At 36.6% G+C, this 16,441-nt stretch overlaps 2 protein-coding genes across 3 annotated transcripts in view; one reads left to right on the forward strand and one right to left on the reverse strand.

The window, feature by feature from the left end:
* The window catches only part of LOC112572661 (receptor-type tyrosine-protein phosphatase kappa-like), a 503,329-nt gene that overhangs the window by 255,784 nt on the left and 231,104 nt on the right, over positions 1-16,441 (reverse strand). The gene's annotated exons all lie outside the window — the stretch shown is intronic.
* Positions 9,908-12,164, forward strand: LOC112572705 (lipoxygenase homology domain-containing protein 1-like). The gene is made up of 4 exons (XM_025252522.1): positions 9,908-10,067; positions 10,213-10,460; positions 10,860-10,983; positions 11,180-12,164. The coding sequence occupies exons 1-4, from the start codon at positions 9,983-9,985 to the stop codon at positions 11,185-11,187; spliced, it is 465 nt and encodes a 154-aa protein (XP_025108307.1). The 5' UTR covers positions 9,908-9,982; the 3' UTR covers positions 11,188-12,164.

Consider the following 16,441-nt stretch of genomic DNA (forward strand, 5'->3'; position numbering starts at 1 on the left):
GCAGACACATCGGCCTGTGAATTTCTTCAGTAGTTGGATTTAATCGACGCAGCTTCATCAGACTTGAATGGAAAATAAAGTAAACTTATATATAATATTAATAATTGACTTTTAAAGCGCTTGTACATGTGTAAATGCTTGCTCAATGCACCACACACCAGGATGCAAACAAACCTACAGTCAAGTAACATGTAGACAAGAAACATGTAGACAAAATGAAACATTTATTTACTAGAAATGAAGGCTCTACTACATGTTTGTATTTATTATCTATTCACTCTACACCAAATTGCTGAGTAAACATAAATAATTTTTCACCTTAATATAACTCACATCCTAATGCCTTGAAGTTCTATTGTTTATTGACATCAACAAATAAAAAGACTTTTGACGAGATGTTATTTATTAGGACGGTAATCTAAAAGACGTAAGAGAATATGTTTATGTGTGTGGAGGGGGGAGGTTTACATATCTTTATATATAAGTAAATATGAGTATATGCATGTGTGGGTTAGGGTAGTGTAGCTATTAGCAAATATGTGTATGTGGGGAGATCTACATATATAAGCAGAGATGTGTGTGCTGGGGGATATTTTATGTGTACAGATATATGTGTGTGTGTCAAGGGGGTATTATTTCTGCAGATATATATTGTGGGGGACTATATATATATAAGCAGATATAAGACGTGTGTGTGGTGGTTGGGGGAGGGGGTTAACATGTAGTACCTAAGCACAGATACAAGTGTGCTTTGGGGGTGGGTGGGGGTGGGAATTATATATCCAATATGAGTGAGCAGGGGTGTGTGTGTGTCGGGTGGGGGGGCGGAATATTTTATGTATATGGCAGATACATGTAATTGTTGGGTGGGATTTTTAATATACGAGTGTACCTCCGGTTCTCGAACATAATTCGTTCGGGAGGACGTCAGAACAATTTGTTCGAGAACCGAAGCACTGAAGACCCATAGGAAATAATGGAAATCTGGATTAATTCGTTCAAAGCCCGCAGAAAATGCCTATTTACTGGCGCTAATTTGTATTATAATATGTAGAAAAACATGAGTCTCAACAAGAAATAAAAATAAATGTATTATTAAAACAAAAATCAAAAAAAAAAATAAAATAAATGTAGCTGTACAGTAAGTACATGTAAATTGTGCTTTCATTTTACTGTACCTGTACCAAACTTTATGGCAGGAGGAATGAATGTGGAGGGGGGGAAGGGGGATGTATTGTTTTGAAGGAGTCCTCTTCAATAAAAACAGAAGGGTAACTGCTCTTCGGGTTGTTTCTGTTCCTGTATCTTTTGCTGAGGAATCAAATCTTGCTCTGCGTTGCTGTCTGATTTCTTTACGGAAGAACTTTATCAATGTTTGCTGTTTTTTTTTTCTCCTTTTGCAAATTTTGCGGAGTGGACATAACATTGTCCATTAAAAATGTTAATGCTCTATTTGCTACACTTTATCAGGGTGATGTTGTTCAACAAAATTTGCGATTTCTGCCATTTTGCACCATTTCATGAATAAGGCACTAGAATATCCTCACTCTCTCCTTCTTCTCAGAAGAATTTCTTCACCATATCCTTCTGCTGCTGTTGTCGGCTCATCTCGACGTTCGGATGTTCGAGTTCCAAATATTTGTTCGGATTCCAAGACAAAATTTTCTCGAATTTCCTGGTCGAATACCGATTTGGTCGAAAGTCAAGGCGTTCGAGAACCGAGGTATCACTGTATATAGGCAGACATGAGTATGTGTGTTGGGGGTATTAGATATATATACACATAAGCAGATATGAGACTGTGTGTAGGAGGATTATTTTTATATATATGCACATATGAGTGAGTAGGTGTGTGTGTCAGGAGGTATGAAATAAATATATATGTGCAGATATAAGTATGTGTGTAAGGAGTTACTATATATATTATTATAAAAGCAGAGATGAGTGTATGGGCAGGGGGGGGTTTACATACATGTATATAAGCAGTTATAAGGCTGTATGTGTGGGTGGGGGTTACACATGTATACATAAGGAGATATGTGTGTGAGGGGGATTATATATAAATGAGGATATGAGTAGGTGTGTGTGTGTGTGTCAGGGGAGGCTTATATATATATACACATGTGTGTGCAGGTTTTTGTGTATACAGAAGCATCAGTGGGTACATGAACGTAATACGTTAGGACTGAATGTTATGGCCGAGACTCACTATCCGCCTCTTGCAAAGCGATCCGCGTCAGTCCTCGCGAGCCCAGAGACCGGCGTTACTTCGGGAAAGAGCAGCGCGAAAATTGAATTTAATGAGACTTTTGATAACAATTTAGTTACCGTAAGTGTATTGCTTTGTTGCGCTATTAACCAAATATTTGCCTGTTCAGAACACAAACGTATTTGCTTCACTAGTCTGAAATCTTCCGTATGAAATAATAAATAATATGAATTACACATAACCTTGTAGATCTAGAATCATGAAGTGTTCGCATCACGGACCTTCATATGAAGGTCCGTGGTTCGCATATATGCTTCACCTCGGTCTCTCGCTTTTACATAAAATCCGGTATTTTGTTGTGCTTGCAGGATGGTGATTGCTTGTTACATATGCAACATAGTCGTAGTACTGTCGCCAAATCGGCAGTGACAGTCAAGGTAGATATCATCAAGGACGTATATGGGATATTCGTGGTATCGTACTTTTGAGTTAATAATGCGTGCAATATTTTATCATAGGACACAGCCCAGCATTAACTTTTAGACATCGTACTCAAGTCCTGCAGTCAGTCATATTTAACAAATAATTTTAGATGAACAATTTATGTACGTTTATTTTGAACATCAATGATCACAAATTGAAAGTGAGTTTATGAGTTTCAGCATGCGGAAATTATTAAATGGTAAAATTATATCTATATATATGCTTACACAACATAAGAAATAATGAAGAAAGATATATTATCAATGAGGTTACGCTGTTTGAATGATTGGTAATATCCTTGACAGAAAGTAATTCCTTGAACAATCACTAAAATATCCAACTTTATCTCATCCGCAGATCAAATTATCATCAGTGATGTTTGCCAGTCTTGGCAAATGACAAGTGCTTGACACCAGATGACAGAACTTTTTTTAATCAAGTTTACAGTGAGTAGCAAACATGGATTCAGACATGTATAGATATAATTATACACACATTCATAACATCATAAGTCACTTCACTCTGTATAGAGTGATAGCTTTTACACACACTATTGGCAGATGTTGAAAAAAGAGTATCAGCCTACTGACTCTGTTGACATGATCAGCAAATTATGGTGACACACAATGCAGGAATGGTGTACACACTGTGTAATAGGTACACATTGGATAAAGAAATTTATACCTTAAAGACAAATGCATGAGAACATGTACACCACTGATATACATGTATATGGGGCAAAGCAAAATTATATAAGATGGTGACACAAATTGTATAGAAATGTACTACAATGCAATATACAAATAATGCAAAACAAATAATACAGGCTGGTAACAAATGTAAGAGATGTGCACACCATGTGGAAAATTGTCCCCACGAGATACAGCAAAAAGAACAGGTTGGTGGTACAGAAATACTAGAGGTAGGAATGTAGACACTGCATAATAAACATTACCGTGCAGGATAAGTTAAATTGTTGAAATTAGTGACAAAATCTAAGTACCATGTGTTATGAACATCTTGGTAAGAATAAAAATAGTACACACAAGAGTCATCCTTCTGTAGGATCTGTGTATGTTATGGGATTCACTACACTAGCATTATTACAGTTATTGTAGCATTGAATGATTTCATTACATTTGTCTCATTTATATATAAATACTTTCAGAGGAAGAAATTCTTGAAAACTTCTTGTGCCAGGCAAGATGTTTGTTCACACTTCAAGGGAAAAGGCATGGAGTTCATATCATGCTGCCTACATAAAGAATATGAAAATCTGTATCTACTGAAGTACTTCGTTGCCGGAAAATGTTTGAAAAGTTAGTTGCTCTATTATCCAGTGAATGCAGATAATCAAAGACTGGAGATCCAAGGTCAGAACATGTGGCCGACCGTCCTTTGTTTCATGGAACCCCGACAGTTGAGGCTGCCATGGGCATCTGCGCCAACAGCTTCGACTTCCGCAGGTCTGGAGAATATGTGGGTACTACCTGGGGCAAGGGAGCTTACTTCTCCACCACAGCTCGCTACAGTCACAGCTACACACTCAGGCATGCCTATCTGTCTATCTTGATTTCCTCGGCCGTCTGGAGTCCATCGTAGGGGAGAGGTCTGCTGTCTGCTGGCAGAGCACATGTCCAATCCATCAACTCAAGCATGCCAGCCATCAGGATTCACTGATAATGTGAAAGCTATCATATCTCATATAGGAGGAAGCATTGTAAAGAAAATAAAATGATTGTTCAAAGGGGAATAACTACGTTTGGGTGCCCTATGCACCATACATGATACAAGCATGCTGACAGCCACTAAGAAGGCTAATATATTTAAATGAAAAGGCTGAGGAATTGTTTTAGTCTCTAGAATATAGGATTTTACAAACATGCAGATGTACTCCCTCAAGTTGAAGAACTGTAGATTTTGCAATAGCATGTGCTGATGATGAAGAGCTGTTACATAATTTTTACACTATTATTTACAAATCTTATATTAGTGAGACTGCTAAACAAAGGGTGTTTTTCATGGTTACTCATCTGTATTTTCAAATAAGAATTCACCATAAGTGTCATAGGTTCGTGGAGAAGCACCACCAGCATCAACACGCGCCAAAGTCAACAAAGCCCCTCAGGAAAAGTTTACAAGATGCCCCCAATGCTTAGGATAATTAATTGCTCTCATATCGGAGAACATTTGCAGTAAAACAGTATTGGCAAGAACAAAAACGCTTTAGATTTATATCAGCAAGTAGGTTCAAAGTTCATTAGCTGTTGTAGACAGTAAGATCTATTTATAAAAGTAACAATAAAATACCTATATATATGTAACTGGTGTTGCGGCCCTATACTCCTCCAGGAGTAACAAGGACTAAACTAAACTATGTGATTCATAGATTAAAACACTTCAAATTGAATATTTTGTATAAACATCAGGAAAGTCAAAGACACATGCAAGACTATTTCTTGCTGATTGTAGTTCTGTGTTTAATACAGTACAACCACACTAAAACATGTTCTAGCAGAAGAATGTTACACAGAGTTCAAGAAATAATAGGAATATGAAAAAGTTTGCACCCTTTAATGTGGAACTGATTCACCACAGTTGACTTTTCAAGTGTGTCTGGGTGTGTGATGCTGTAGTTGTACCTTAAGAATAATTGTAAGATCTTATCTTTAAGAAAAAAGTGGAAAGTTGGTTGGATTTATGTTTTGTTAAAATGCATCTCTTGCCTTATCTTTATCTTTTAAGCAGCACTTGTTGGAGTTTCTTTGGTCCCCATAACTGAGCAAATTTGCAAATAATTAATTGCCTGTTGGAATTGATAATGTTAGTCATTTTTCATTTGGCAATTTAAAAATAATGAAGTGTCTTTATAGAGTGCAATATCCTAGCCTTATAAGCCAGCTAATGGCATGTTACAAATAGAGTCATAAAAAATATAACAATATTAATAATTATGATATGGAGAAATGTAGAAGCCAACAAAGATTACAGGAATTAGGAAGAGTTTGCTAAATACCTTAAAAGGTGGAAAAATTTGAATTTGGCAATTTACGATTTCATATTTTTTGCACAATATGGCATCCACAACTCCTTACGTTCTTTACAAAAGATACTGTAATAAACAAAGAAAACTTAAATTTAAAAAATTGTTAACAGAGCTGTTAATCCACATGACATGTGAAATAATAAAAGTTATTGTGACATCTGCTCAATTTCTTCTCTGTTTTTTTTTTAAGGACTTATTGTAATTGTTGGCTGTACATTTTCATTTTGTTGATAGGCGCGTGGTTGAATTGTCAGTGCCAAGGTCCTCTGGAGCCGAATGTTAATCTCCTGGTGTCTGAACTGATGTAGAGTGGGATTATCATCTGTATGCCAAATGCTTCGATGCCTTCTTAAGCATTCTTCCATTCTGACTTTTTTTCATAGAGTGTCCTCTTAACCAATAAACAATCTTTGCATGTTGCTTCTGCAGTCCTCACCAACAGTGAACAGGTAGTTGCCCATACACAGGAATAGGAACAGAAAGTACCATTCTCATAGACAGATGTAATGTGTCAGAAATACTTCTTATCAGTGATTTTAATTTCAGCAAATTGTTGCAGATCAGTTTCAGTGACAGCAGAGCAGACAGTCTTTTTACCCAATTCTTTGAAAAATATTTTCAGCCTAACCATTTCAATGTCTCTTGCAAACCATGATGCAGGCATTTGAAACACACTCACATTTGCCTATAACCCAGTTTTTGCAGAAAAGCTCATCTTCACATATACTTCTTCCGTTTTATTTGACAACAAGCCAAGAACTACAGCATCTTCAGAATTTTTCATAATAATCCCACTCAGGAGGCAGACCAGTCAAATCCCTCTTCATGTCCATGAAGTTGGTGTAGGTTACAAACTGGCATGACAGGGGGGCTCGTTCACTTTCTGAAGAGAAATATGTGACAATTTTGAACATATACTACTGTATATCTTATCCCTAAACACAACCACATGTTTTAAATTACATGTAATTAATATAAAATAAATCTAGATTTATCTTCATACTATTACACTTTTCTGAATCATTGAGTTTCCCCTTCCTGTTTGCCATTATTGATAAATTATGAAAATTGGTCACAAAGACAATATTTCAGATAATGTACCACTCTTCAAGTGCCAGAGAAAAACTCAGATTTACTTTACAAACAGTAGTTCTTCACACAGGCATTCATAGTTTAACCTATCTGTATAAAGTCCTTTTATGTCCTGGGATTCTCATCTTTTTAAAGTAAAAGATTTGTTGTTTTAAATAAAAAAATGTATGAGCTGATATATACTTAAAATTGTGAAATGAGACTCTACCTTTGAAAACTTACCATGGAAACATGTATTTAACAAATGCCATAAGACAGCAACTGATAACCAACTAAAATGGTTTCAATTAAGAATTCTCCATAGAACTTAGAACTAACAGGTTTCTCTTTATAAGAAAGATTGTTGATTCTCCAAAATGCGCTAATGTCTTAACAATGAAGAGACAATAAGTCATCTGTTATGACAATGTCACCTTGTTAGTGTTTTCTGGAGAGATTTACATTCCGTCATGACTAGTAAATGTACAACACTAAGAAAATTTTAATTCCTATCCGGTCGGACGGACAGGGGGGCGGGGACCCTATTAGCGTGGGAAGGGTGGAAGTTTCCCCCTCCCCAGGGTTAGACCAGGACTTTTATTTTGGAAGCCTGGGGTCGGGTCGGCAGGAAAAAAAAGAGCTTTGGTGCCGGGAGACACTAGTGCTTGAGACTGTGCTGTTGGTGCATTCCCTGGAGTTGATGTGTGGTACGAGTCCTGGCAGAAACTCCTTTTCTCCTGCGTTTTCTGCGAGCTGTCTCAGACTGTCGACTGGGAGGGAGGATAACCTGTGGGGAAAGTTTTATGCCGCGCCAGACCACACGAACACCATTAGTTAGAGGGGCTTAGACGTTCGTATGTGTGATTTTTGACTTAGTGGTGGGGCTCCCCCCTGTTTGTTTTGTTTTACAGTCTGTTGTAATAGTATTTTTTCTTCTTTTTTTCCCCTTATCTCTTGAGTTGGTGGTCGCACTCTGCGACCGCCAATACACTTCAGTTTGATATTGTAACTTCGTGTTTTGTGTCCACTGAGGAGTGATTGGCTTCGTTGCTGGCGTCGGGCGCGTGAAAGTTTGTCTGTGTGATTGCGAGTGTGTCTGTGAGAAAGCAAGTCCCTCTACACCCGATCGCGTTACGTGACGATGCTAGCAGAAATTACCTTCGTGTAACGGTCACTGTAAATTTACTGACTTCATTCAGACAAAGGAGCAACTCATTGGTGTACACCAATGAATTTTACGGAATTGAAGTGTCTTATACCTCCTCACATTTCAAGACGGCCAGAACTCTTAAGAGTCTAACTATACAAATTGTCCTCTGTTGAAAGAAAATAATTGAAAAAAAAAGCCGTGTAGTGATAAAGTTTAGATGAATGATAAGCTAGAATTGTTTATTAGAAATATATTCTAAACTATGAAACGTATTTGTTTAAAATATTTTGTGATTGTATTCCTCTTGAATAGAATAAGGTTAGCGACTTAGTTTTAAGTTTAGTTCATAACTTTAATGGTTATCTTTCGAAGTAGACAACTAATAACTCAAACCGAAAAATGATGCCAGTGACACCTGTCGATACTTCTTTTCCTTTCCCATCAATCTAAAGGCAATTATCGAGAGAGGGAGTGAGACAGAGAAAGAAAGAGAGTGGTAAAAAGAAAAAGAAGTGAGTGAAACCAGAACTTGAAGTGTGCAACCATTAATGCATCATCTCTTCCAACCACTTCATGTGTCAGCTCATTAATCAACTGTCGCTGTCTTCTTCTACATACATAAACTTACAAGAGATGGTAGTAAATGTTCATCTGATGTAACCATTAAAATGTTTCAGATGGTGTGTCTGAGTGTGAAGAGCTTCTGTCCCTAAAAACGTGTGGAGTCATTGATGCACCTTCTGTTGCTTCCACAACCTGATGATCTCGTCACCATCCCGTGATGCACTTTTGATATTAATAAAGATAGTGGTAAACGTTTATCGAATACAAGGAATACATACTTTGTGCCTCCGGTAGGCAAAGTACACAAGACCCTTACCTTGTGAGTATGGAGTCGCAATATTTACACTCCTGATACTATGTTTAGTCATGCCGCCCACAGAATATAATGTGAGTGACTGAAACTGACCCAATAGACTTTTTTTTTTGAAAATTCAAGCCTTTTTGTAAATTTTCCTTTTATTTTAAAGGCGAATCATCTATCGAACTTTTCCGTGCTAGAGGATGTCGCACGCACACACACACATCTATACGCCAACACACGTAGACACTTGTATAATATTCAGCTGTTTTCTTAGTTAACAAAATAAAACATTCTTTATTTAAAGTAGAATGCTAGAGCCGGAGGCATTGATGTATAAGTATTGTATAGTATACTTTCTTCATGTTCATAGGAGAATTCTCCGATTAAAACAGTGTGTGTGTGTATGTTCTAATGGTATTTGTACCCGTACCGCGGTTATTAACAATGCATATAACACTTGGAAAATATTTAACTTATTATCCTTCGTTTTAATCTTATTTTTATCTTATTTTACATCAAAAATTGTCTGTTACCGCCTTTAAATACTTCAAATGATTCTTAATACTTTTACTCGAACATCAAGTAGACAATACATCTCCTCTTCGACCAACAGTGACTGCCAGTTCAAGTTCTCATTGATGATAAGATCGCTATTCTGTGCTACCGATGTCTTGAAGGCCTCACCGCAGCATAGTTTATAATCTGCTCACTCCTCCATTCCTCCCTTTGTAGTGCAGGCAGATCCCCATACTTGCGTGTTAGAGCGCTGTGTAAGATACATTTCCTCTCGCACGCGTATCTCAACTGGCTTTGTCTCCTACTGGAAGGTTGATTTACGAACCAAACAAACAATGATTACTTTGTCGGAAGGAGGAGTCAAGATGCTGCTACATTCTGGGAACACGCCTTGTACTTAAAAACCCGCCAGGTCAGCGGTTTCTTGCTTAAGACTAAGACTATGAATCCGTCAGTCTTCAGAAGGATGCACAACCTTAGCTGGTGGTGGTGGCAGGTTTTTCTTGTATCTGTGCCTTTTACAACTTGCCTTTCCTCACATAATTTAAATATTAAAAGAGCTTAGATTCGTCCCAGGGGTGTGAATATATTTTCTAGGATATATATATATACGTGGTTACTTTCTTTAAAAGATTGACAGAAATGAAGTCACTGGTGTCGGGTTGGAGTTGTTCAATGTGGCGTCTAGTGTTTCTGCTCTGCTTTCTTAGAGGATTTGGTGTTAAAGGTAACGGTGATTTGAATGTATGTAAAGAACGCACAAAGAACACAGGCAGAAATATCCTCGTCAAGAACCCCTCTCCCAGAAAATTGAAAATATGTAAAAGAGATAAACCAATAATACGTGTTTGATATGTTTTATTTTTTTCCAGGGATCAGTTGCGAAATTCAGGTGTATACATCATACGTGCCGTATGCGGGTACAGATGCTGATGTTCACATTGTTCTCAATGGAACCAAGGGAACGTCCGAGTCCATACCCTTGAATAATGGTCACAACAACTGTGAAAAAGGGAAGGTAGACAGCTTCAATGTTGAGACTCGAGACATCGGGGCGCTGTGTTCAGTGCGCATCCATCATAACAACAAAGGTTTTGCTGCTGGATGGCATCTCGAGAAGGCAAATATTACTCTAAAAACTGTTCTACGTAATAAATACAGTATACACTTTTAAAGTATAACTTTCAATTAAAAAACATTCTGCCTGCATGAGATATCTAACAAATACAAATGTCAACAGAATAATATCATGTGATCACTGTACACCTCTCACAATGAGTCATAAACAGACTCTAGAAAAGCTTTATCTGTTTTCCTTCACTTATTCACTAGAAAAGGGTTATTCAATGACCTACATTTTTGTAGTAGGAGACATGACACAATGCATAAACAATACAGTTGACATATTTCTGAAGGCATTAAATGATTGATTCCTTGTGCTTTAAGATGCTCACAAAATTGTAATTATCCTCAGTTCACCAGAATCTATGAAGCTTTTGTTCTGTTCTATTTCTCAAAGATTCGTATCATCTGCAACCATGGCAACACATACTACACATTTCTGTGCAACTGTTGGCTTTCAACAACTGATGGAGATAAAAAAACAGAGAGGACGATTTCCGCTACTGAACCGTGCACGAGAAGTAAGTAAATCATAATTACTCATCCTGAGCGTGTGTTTGAAAAAAGGACTTCGCTAAATTTGAAGCAAAGTGTGTTTCGAACCCTGCATGGTTTAAGACTTTTAAGAGTGTTAATGTTTCAGTACTTTGAAACTCCTCGGATGCAAATACAAGATTAAACTAAAACTGATTTTTGCTCCTTACTTTTTGACTGCAGGGAAATAAACGGATTCTTGTGCAAACTTCCTGACCAGTGAACGAAAAGGTATGAAAATAGTACCTAGTGTTGTAATCTTTCTTTGCACAAAAATAAATTATGTTTGCTCATAAAAAGCATTTAAAAGCTTTAAGACAAAAATTTAGACTAAATTAATTCACAGTAATTGCATTGGGTATCTAAGTACACTTGACTTTGAATTGTTATTGATTATCATATAAAAACTGAGTACAGTAACACTATATATTCTTATATTTATGATTCATAATGAGGAGAACACATGCTTATTAGATATTTTCTCGTGGATAATAAAGACGACTGTAGATTGCAACGATAATGTTAGCTTGGTTTAATTCGAGAAAGGTTTCTTTTGGTTGATTTTTTTATCAAGATTTTTTAAATTCTTTTGTTTCATAATATTTTTTCAACTTTAGCATCACATTTAGTTTATTTAAATTTTCTGTTTAGATTTTTTTCTTTGTTAGTGTTTTTGTAACTATATATTACCTGTGCACGAAAAATCTTGTCCTTCGTCTAACAAGAAGATAAATAAATTTCTTCCGATGTCTACGACTACTCTTGAACAGTATCAAGACTCGCGATCCTGATGATGTGTCTGCAACCTTCTGTAGATTATAACAAAAGCTGTAGGACAATCCATTGTGGTGTGCTCTTAGTCACTGGCCATAGTAACAAAAACAAATTGTGTCCATGATGATTTGGAAAGTTTGTGTAAATTACAGTTAATAGATTGCTTTTATCATCAAAGTCTCTTCCCTCTTAGCTCAAAAGAAAAGCAAATAAACGAAAGACCACCACATGGAGGAAACATTAAAAGGAATAAGAATGGAAATGATTATTTTCTATTTACGTAATCCAATTTTTTCTCAAAAAAGGATTTTAAATCAACATTTTATTCCATTGTGAACGTTGTTTTAACTTAAATGCAAATCGCAAATAAAAATAAAAGGACACGTGCAATCTATGTGATATGTAATTTCTTTGGTACATTTGTGTTTGAGAGTTATTTCACTCAATATTTGTAATAAAGAGAGAAATTGACTTATTTAAGAACCTTTACGCTTCTAAAAAGACAACATTAAAACAATGAAATCGTTTGGTTACAGAATTTTTATTTACTATACAGTAAACCCAAGGTCCATATCTGCCCCCTATCCAACACCAGCTCATTTAAATTAATATCTCTTTGACAAACATTTCTCCTTTTAACAGTCCACTTAATGCTATTCCATCTGCCAGCCCTTTTCTCTCACACTTCTTCATCATCACCATCCTAGTAACGCCAGTTACGACGAGGACGCAGTCAGGTAGCATTGTAAAACACAACACTTGGTAAGTCAATAAATACGTAAGGGAAGCAACTACTGAAGCCTTGATAAATTGTACCTCTAAGAATTACTTCCCATTTGCATGTGGTAAGAAGGAGAAAAGTAAAAAATTCAGGTGTTTTGTTACCTTTGAAAGAAGGCAAAGGTTTAGTTGATCAAGCGCCATAATAAAAGTATGTTGCTGGTTGCTCAATCAAACATGGATTTGTACTGAAACAACCAAAAATGAGCAGAAAGCAATAACATTTAAATTCTAATAAAATATATGTTTATTTGGCACTTTATGTTTTTGTATATTGTGTCAATAATTTTACAAATATCGGTCAAAATCTCGTTTGCATGCATTCACCGCCACGTCAAGAATAACTGGGATGAGGATTTAGTAATCTCACTTATCAACGAAGCTCGAGTATCATCGGTAAACTTAAAGTTGTATAATGCTACAATATTCTGCTGATTATAACTAGAAGCTACAGTGCGAATTATTAGGTTTTGTCAAAGTTTTTCTCATTTAAACTATGTTTTTACCACATTGAACGATTTTACTTTTTACAAGTCTGTTTTTAAGCGAGATGAACCTCAAATTACAACTTCGGCTCCCGGCAGAGTTACTTCCCATTGTTAATTCCTTTGCTGTTTCTTGTAGCTATAATAACTCAAACTGCAGAACTACCACAGTCAAGACTTCATTTACCTTAGAAAACAAAGCATTGATGGAAAATTTTGGCATGACTTGAATAAATTTGCTTAGAGGTAAACTCACTACAAGACCTGAAGTAATTTACTCTTTAAGTATTGATTCCACTTAATATGGATTACTCAGAAAACAGATAACAGCTGAAATGATATAACAATTAAACAGACACGCTAGGAGACTACTAATATAATTTAGTCTCTATATAGTTTTATGTTATAAAGCAAAGTCATAAGCTGTATTCTTTATTAGGCTGATATTTGCACTGGATGGTCATCAGCAATGAATACATTCAAGGTACCTACAATATAATTACATGCGATAGCAACATTTTTGCAACATATTTTCTGCACTTAAAAATTTACTGAATATGCATTTCTGTTTTAAATTTTGTGTTGTCATTAGATTTTAATACTATTTAACTTAGTATGGGATGCAAAAGATAAGATCAATATAGTATGTAAATGCTTATACCACATATGAGCTGCAGCTGTATGCAGTCTGTTTTCACTGGACTTTACTGTTTCAGTTCACTCACAATTCTGTGAGTATGGGGCTATTTGACTTAAATTAGAACTAATAATGATCCAGAAAATTATACAATGTATTCAAACATTTGCTTAAGTAACACGGGAATCAACATTCTCAACTTCAGTTACTCATGGGAGATCTGCTATTCCCATGAAAAATATGTCCATTTGAAAAAAGGACAAATCTTCCTCTTCATGGAAATTTTAAAAATCTGCTCTGCTACAATAAAAGCACATTGTAACATTTGTTTATTCTACTGGATTTGTAATTTGTTGTGAATAATTTATTAATAGAAAAAATAAGAGTATATTTGGTGAGGTGAGCATCAAGGTGAATACTTTAAAGTTTAAACATCGTTTAAAAAATGGCAATAAAATATTGAGAACCAAAATAACCGATGTAGGAAAAAATCTTATACAATACTATTATCGTCCACTTTAGGATTTGTGTACTTCAGAGTTTCTTATTCAAAAATAAAACAACTCTTTAGTCACAGACACATGAAAGGAAAGCCTTCCGCTATTTGGTTGTGTCAAAAAGCTTACACTGTAAATAAAAACAACCTCAAGCTACACGTTACGAGTTCTCCTTGCAAAGCGATCATGTGCGTGTGGTAGGCGACCCAGTTACATATATATCTGTGCTTAGTGCAAGGCCGCACGCTAAAACTATCAGGGGAGGGAAGTCAGTAAATGCTTAAAAATAAAGTGTAAGAGTTCTTTCCCTTGGACCACTGTGTTTCGATTTCTAATCTGACGAGAGAGAAAAAAAAAAGACAAATGTCGACTCAACCGCATCTAGTTTGCCGATGTCTATGGTAGACACTTATATACATGAAACATAAAAAAGGAATACATTCTTAGTCCTCATGATTTTTGCAATCTAGAATTTAATTTTTTTTAATGTTATGAACTTGCTTGGCTAACTATACCGTAAAAAATGATTCACCCCTTTAATTCACCTTCAGTACTTACTGCGTTAAAAGATCTTGTAAGATGAAAAATAGGATGTTAAAAGAAGCATTATTCTGCTAAGGGCATCAGCCGCCATTAAATCTGGCCCTAATAGCATGTCTATATTCACACACACACACAGGTTCACGCACAATGAGTTATTTACGTATGCAGAAGCTTATCTTACCTGCAGTGTACGACAGGTATTGACCCCCTGTGCACGTGCCTTGACGTAGCGCCAGAAGCTGACCAGCGAGCAGGTGGACGGCACCCCGTGGTCAGGCCACACCAGGTAGTGATACTGAGATACGTCCGCTGGTCACCGCCCTATGAGACATGGAAATATAGACCCGAAATATAGACAGAACATTACCACCTCATGAAATAGAGCAGACGTAACATTCCAGTCACTGATCTCAGCCACAAGACACATCAAGTGATAAAAGGGAGATACTTCATGTGGGCAAGCACTCCATCTATTGTATAAGGTGATCTTCTGTGTTTTTCTTTGTGACTGCATGTACATACTGCATAAGTGTCAAGCACAATGACAATGATATCAAGTGCGTGACATGAACTTTTTTCTCGTTCAATTAAAGTTTTTACCTGTTTGGACTCCAGCACAAAGTAGCAGACGACAAAGTCTGCCATAGTGTCTGATTTCTTAAAAATGATTTATCAAAAGGTTTAAGATAAAATTGCACAGAAAGGTTTACATTTAGAAACTCATTAAGAAGTATCCTCTTTATGGCCTTTGGGTTAAATCTTTACGCTAAACTTATATCCAGTACACTGTAAAAACTACACGATTCTCTGTATAGAAAGAAACCTAGTTGCTTTCTCTGTTAGTTTTATGATAGTGGTAGTATCTTCAATCGAGAGCTCACATTACCAAACATTGTTCTTTTCTCTCTTTTGGATCTTTAACTGTAGCTGAGAATTACAGAAACACATGGTTGTCCAGGACACACTCCATGTACCGCTTCATTGTTTCGCTGTGTGCTGATCTCAAATGTTACTTACCTTTGTCACGAGATTCAGTGGACTGAACGAGAAATATTGTACACTTAAGTATGGTCATGAAGAATGTAAGGAAAGTATACCACAGTCAAATACTCACGCATCTGGGTGTTCTGGCGAACACACACAGTAAGTATTTGTGTAAATATGTAGAGCTCGAAAATTGTCAGATACGCATGCCTGCCATTACCTCGAAGTAAAGGGTCCTCAAAACTTGCTGGTTTCTGACACGTGCTCGATGAAAGAAGACCCATGTGAGCCTTTGCAACGAGAATTTCCCGTGCTCAGACTTGCATCCGGATACGTGGACATTGTTCCGTTAAAACCTTTTGTAAAGCTGTTTATGCCGTCAACTGTTCTCGCAAACAAAATGTTCGCACTAAAAAGAATTGTCCTTAGCTGCATAGAGGGTTTTCTCGATGTTTCATAGAAGAGTTGGTGTTACAATGACCATTGTTGTTCTTCGGTGCTTGTCAATGGCTTCACTCTCGCAAAAATGACATCTGACCTGCCAAATGACCTACACTGATAGATGTCAGACGCACATGCCCCACTCCCTCACAATGCCACCCAGACCTAATGTGTCCTTTGACTGACAATAATGAAACATCCCCCATCTAACGCTCCTTACTTTGAATTAAAGTTAGTGCACTGTTCGGATACCTGATTACGTGGGCCTGTGACATACATCGCATAGGCACGGCACCAATAATTC

The sequence above is a fragment of the Pomacea canaliculata genome, linkage group LG9 (genome assembly GCF_003073045.1).
Source record: "Pomacea canaliculata isolate SZHN2017 linkage group LG9, ASM307304v1, whole genome shotgun sequence".
Taxonomy (NCBI): Eukaryota; Metazoa; Mollusca; class Gastropoda; order Architaenioglossa; family Ampullariidae; genus Pomacea; species Pomacea canaliculata.

What these genes read in the sequence shown, in the direction of transcription:
- LOC112572705 (XM_025252522.1), top strand. Translation starts at nt 9,983, where the DNA reads ATGAAGTCACTGGTGTCGGGTTGGAGTTGTTCAATGTGGCGTCTAGTG. An exon ending in TAGAGGATTTGGTGTTAAAG is followed by an intron (nt 10,068 to 10,212) that starts GTAACGGTGATT and finishes ATTTTTTTCCAG; the next exon opens with GGATCAGTTGCGAAATTCAG. An exon ending in CTGGATGGCATCTCGAGAAG is followed by an intron (nt 10,461 to 10,859) that starts GCAAATATTACT and finishes TATTTCTCAAAG; the next exon opens with ATTCGTATCATCTGCAACCA.